This window comes from Mesitornis unicolor, unplaced genomic scaffold (assembly GCF_000695765.1).
Source record: "Mesitornis unicolor isolate BGI_N332 unplaced genomic scaffold, ASM69576v1 scaffold41148, whole genome shotgun sequence".
NCBI classification, from domain to species: domain Eukaryota; kingdom Metazoa; phylum Chordata; class Aves; order Mesitornithiformes; family Mesitornithidae; genus Mesitornis; species Mesitornis unicolor.
The window spans coordinates 2334-5746 of NW_010203239.1; the positions used below are offsets into that span (position 1 = coordinate 2334).

The 3413-nt window shown below is 60.6% G+C and overlaps 2 protein-coding genes across 2 annotated transcripts in view; one reads left to right on the forward strand and one right to left on the reverse strand.

Moving 5' to 3' along the window:
* The window catches only part of LOC104545489 (WAP, Kazal, immunoglobulin, Kunitz and NTR domain-containing protein 1-like), a gene marked incomplete at its 5' end in the record, with an annotated part of 728 nt that extends 614 nt beyond the window's left edge, over positions 1 to 114 (forward strand). The window contains one exon of the mRNA XM_010190642.1: positions 95 to 114. Within this exon, the coding sequence (XP_010188944.1) occupies positions 95 to 114 (20 nt within the window). The remainder of the gene's footprint in view (positions 1 to 94) is intronic.
* A 775-nt stretch (positions 115 to 889) lies between these two features.
* Positions 890 to 2159, reverse strand: LOC104545490 (chromosome unknown open reading frame, human C16orf13). Its single transcript, XM_010190643.1, has 5 exons — positions 1956 to 2159; positions 1791 to 1850; positions 1331 to 1398; positions 1017 to 1095; positions 890 to 937 (listed from the first exon to the last, which is right to left on the reverse strand). Exons 1-5 carry the CDS (start codon positions 2157 to 2159, stop codon positions 890 to 892), a joined length of 459 nt encoding a protein of 152 aa, XP_010188945.1.
* Between the last annotated feature and the right edge of the window lie 1254 nt (positions 2160 to 3413).

Here is a 3413-nt window from a genome sequence, read left to right on the forward strand (position 1 = left end):
TAGGGGAGAGCTGGGATGTGCCAGTGTGGGGGGCTGCAGACCCACCACAGATGGGGGCAGCCTGGCGGACCCTTGCACCAGTGCTTGTATCTAGGGATTGCCATCACCATGTAGTCCCCCCTCCAGCCCCATCTTGAGCCCCAGCCCAGCTCCCCTGTCCCCTGTAATTTATCTGCTGCATGCCCCCTGCTCCCATGTACCCCCCCAGCCCAGTCAGCAGCAATAAATGACTGTGTTGGGTTGTAGAGGGGTGGGACAGGACAATCCCCCAAAACGAAACAAAACAAACACTGTACTGAAGCCTTCAGGCTCAGTGTAACACCCCTGGGTGCTCCCAGAGGAGGATCCAACCCCCCCATCAGTGCTGTGGGGAGGATGGGGGATGAATTGGGGATGCTCCCCCACCATTGTCAGTGCTGAAAGCATCAGGGAGCTGCTGGGGGTGGGGAGAAAAAGGTCCAGAGTTTATTGGGGGGAGCAGCAGCACAGTCCTGGAGGAAGGGAAGTAAGGGGGACAGGTTCCCACTGCCATCAGCACAGCATCCTCCAGGGAAACTGGCACTGAGCAAGAAGACCCTTCACTTGCGCAGGGATGCTGTGCCCTCTCCATGGTCGTTTTCCCCCCCCCCATGCCTGTGCCTGCCTCCTGTGGCAGCTCTGGTGGCTTCTCTGGGCCAGGCTGGGGCCCCCATTGCAAAGGGAGCCCAGAAGGGTCTGATGGAGATTGACACCCCCTGCCCCCACCAAGCCCATCAGCCAAGCCCAACCCCAGCTTGGGCGAGTGGGACACCATCCCGCCACTGCTGTCCCTCTAGGAAGCATCAATGAGGAGGGAGCAGCAGTGCCAGGAAGATGCTGGGAAGATGCCAGGAGATGCCACCGGTGAAGGTTACTGCTTGCGGAAGATGAGGCTCTTGTTGTTGGCTGGCATGTCCACCTGGAAGCACAGCTGGGGCTCAGGGGGGTCCCCACCAGTGCAAGAGGCTGTCCCCCCTGCCGCAGACCCCAGCACCTACCATCCTCTCCAGCCGCATCCCGTTGGCCTGGGCCAGCTCCCGCAGGAGCGCCGTGTCTCGAAGGCCCCAGGCGGGATTGCTGCCGGGGAGTGAGACAGGGGTCAGACAGACGCACAGCGCACCCTCGAAGAATCCTCATCTCCCAAGGGTGTCCCTAGCCAAAGAGGCTCCTTCCTGGCCACTGCTTTAGGTCTTATCTTGAAGGACCATGCTGGGAGGGAGCTCCCTGCGGCTGCAGGCAGCACAGGCAGTGCAGGCAGCGTGGGCAGGAGGGGCCACCAGCAGCCCTGCCCTGTCCCAGCCCCCTCTCCTACCTCTGCCTCAGGCTGCGGTCGAAGTCCACGTTGCTCTGGGGGCTGATCCGGCCATCCACTGCATAGGGCTGTCGGGACACCAGGTCGAAGCTGCAGACGTGAGTCACCCTGTGTGTCCCCCAGACCTCCCCCGGCCCATGGACTGCTGTCCCCACCACACACAGAAGCCAAGCGAGAGGGGACACGGCCTCCGAGAGCGACCATGGGTCCCGCCACCCACCACAGCCCCCTTGGACCCTTCCCTGACTGGGGCGAGGGAGGACAGGACCACCCCTATCCTGGGGGCTAGTGGCCAAAGCCGCCCCATCCAATGCTCAGTTTGTGTCCTGAAAGGCTGAGCCCCCCACTTTTCCCACTTCCCTCCACTACAAGCCATGCCCTCCCATCTGCCCCACTCCGGCATCCCCAGCAACACCCCCACACCCACACCACCACGGGTACTTTGTTGAGCAGTACCCACACCATAGGTGAAGAGCACGCCTCCAGGCTTCAGTAGCACCCCAGCACCCTTGAACAGGCCCTGGGGAAAAAAGCAAGGTGGAGGCCGGGTTAGGGGGCTAGGGATGCCCCCAAGGAGTCCCCTCCTCAGCCCCAGGACCCCCAAACCAGGGGCTAGAGACCTCACCTCAGTGCAGCACAGCTCCGCGATGTGCATCATGTTGATGCTGACGAGGAGGTCAAGGGTGGCGGGCTGGGTGCCCCCCCACATCTCCCAGCCCTGCGAAACGTCTAGCAGGACAGGGGGCAGCATGTTGGGCACTCGCATGGCCTCTGCGTAGGCAGCGATGCTGCGGGCACCAAATCCCATATCAACCCCAGCTGGGGGCATCACCTACCCCCCCCCATGCATTCCCCCAACCCAGCACCCGCTGCAGGCAGACGCAAAACCTGCCCACCAGCAGCATCTCCCAGGTGGAGTCTCTGATGTCTAATAATAAGTTTGTGCTTGCAATACCCCCGGGGGGGATGTGGTCTGTGCAGGGCAAGGGGTCTCATATCGGCAAATTCTTTGATTTGCAACTGGCAGATGAAGAATGGGTGGCAGGCACACAGCCGGCAGCACACGGACAACTGGTGGCACATGGACCGAGAGAACCCAGTGCCTAAAATAATCCCAATTCACCACTGCCTCTCAGCATCCTGCCTGTATGCTGCCTGCACCCGTGCGCTCAGGCTGCCTGCACCCACATGCCCGTACTGCCTGCACCCACTCCCGCCCTGCCTGCAGCACCCACGTGCTCAGGCTGCCCGCAGCGCTGCCTGCGCCCCTGTGCCCAGGCTGCCCGCACACCGCCGGTACCGCTGCACCACCGCCTGGTGTGATTTATGGACATTTTGGCACATTCACCACCCAGGCCTCAGTTCCTGAGGCATCAGCACAGGAAACCACAGCTTCCCAGCCCCAACCCAGGGATTATTTTTAAGCAGGGTGATGGGTGCTGGGTGCCACTGCCAAAGAGGTGATGGGTGGGAAGGACACTGGCTGCATCCCTTTGAACAGGTGCCGATTTTGGCACCTCCCCACTGGCTTTATGCTTTTTCAGTGGGGGAGATTCCTCCCTGCGCTGCAGAGCTGGAGTTTATTTTTGTTTCCTGAATGGAAACCGAACCCTTCCAGCCTGGCGCTGCAATGCCTGGAATGGGCATTTGGCCATGGCTGGCCTTGTGCACGCCGGTGCAGAGCAAATAAACATGGCTCAGGGTGGCGTGATGCCGGAAGTGGGGTGCAAGCCACCCACTGCATGGGTGGGAGCCACTGCGGTGGCCCAGTAAGCCGGGTGCCAGGCACCACCACGGAGCATTGCGGCCATGTATTGGTAACGAGAGGCTGACTGCTGCTCCACAGTGCACGGTTGGGTATTTTGCTGCCACAGTGGGGCGGGCTGGGGGAGAGTTGGATACTGGGCTTTTCTGGGAAAAATAAAGTACTGAGCTGGGGAGCCTGGGCTGTTTGGGAGCTGGATATTGGGGCTTTTTTGGTAAAAATATAGCAAGCATTGACTTTGAAGGCCTGGGCTATCTGAGAGTTGAATATTCAGTCTTTTCCGGAAAAAAATAAAGCATCAATTTGGGGAGTCTGGGT

Bases quoted from the DNA above. Each gene is read 5' to 3' on its own strand.
- LOC104545490 (XM_010190643.1), bottom strand. From the start codon at position 2,159: ATGCCCCCAGCTGGGGTTGATATGGGATTTGGTGCCCGCAGCATCGCT. The intron at 1,851-1,955 runs GTGAGGTCTCTA...TTTTTTCCCCAG, and splicing joins CGGAGCTGTGCTGCACTGAG to GGCCTGTTCAAGGGTGCTGG. The intron at 1,096-1,330 runs GTAGGAGAGGGG...ACTCCCCGGCAG, and splicing joins GACCGCAGCCTGAGGCAGAG to CAATCCCGCCTGGGGCCTTC.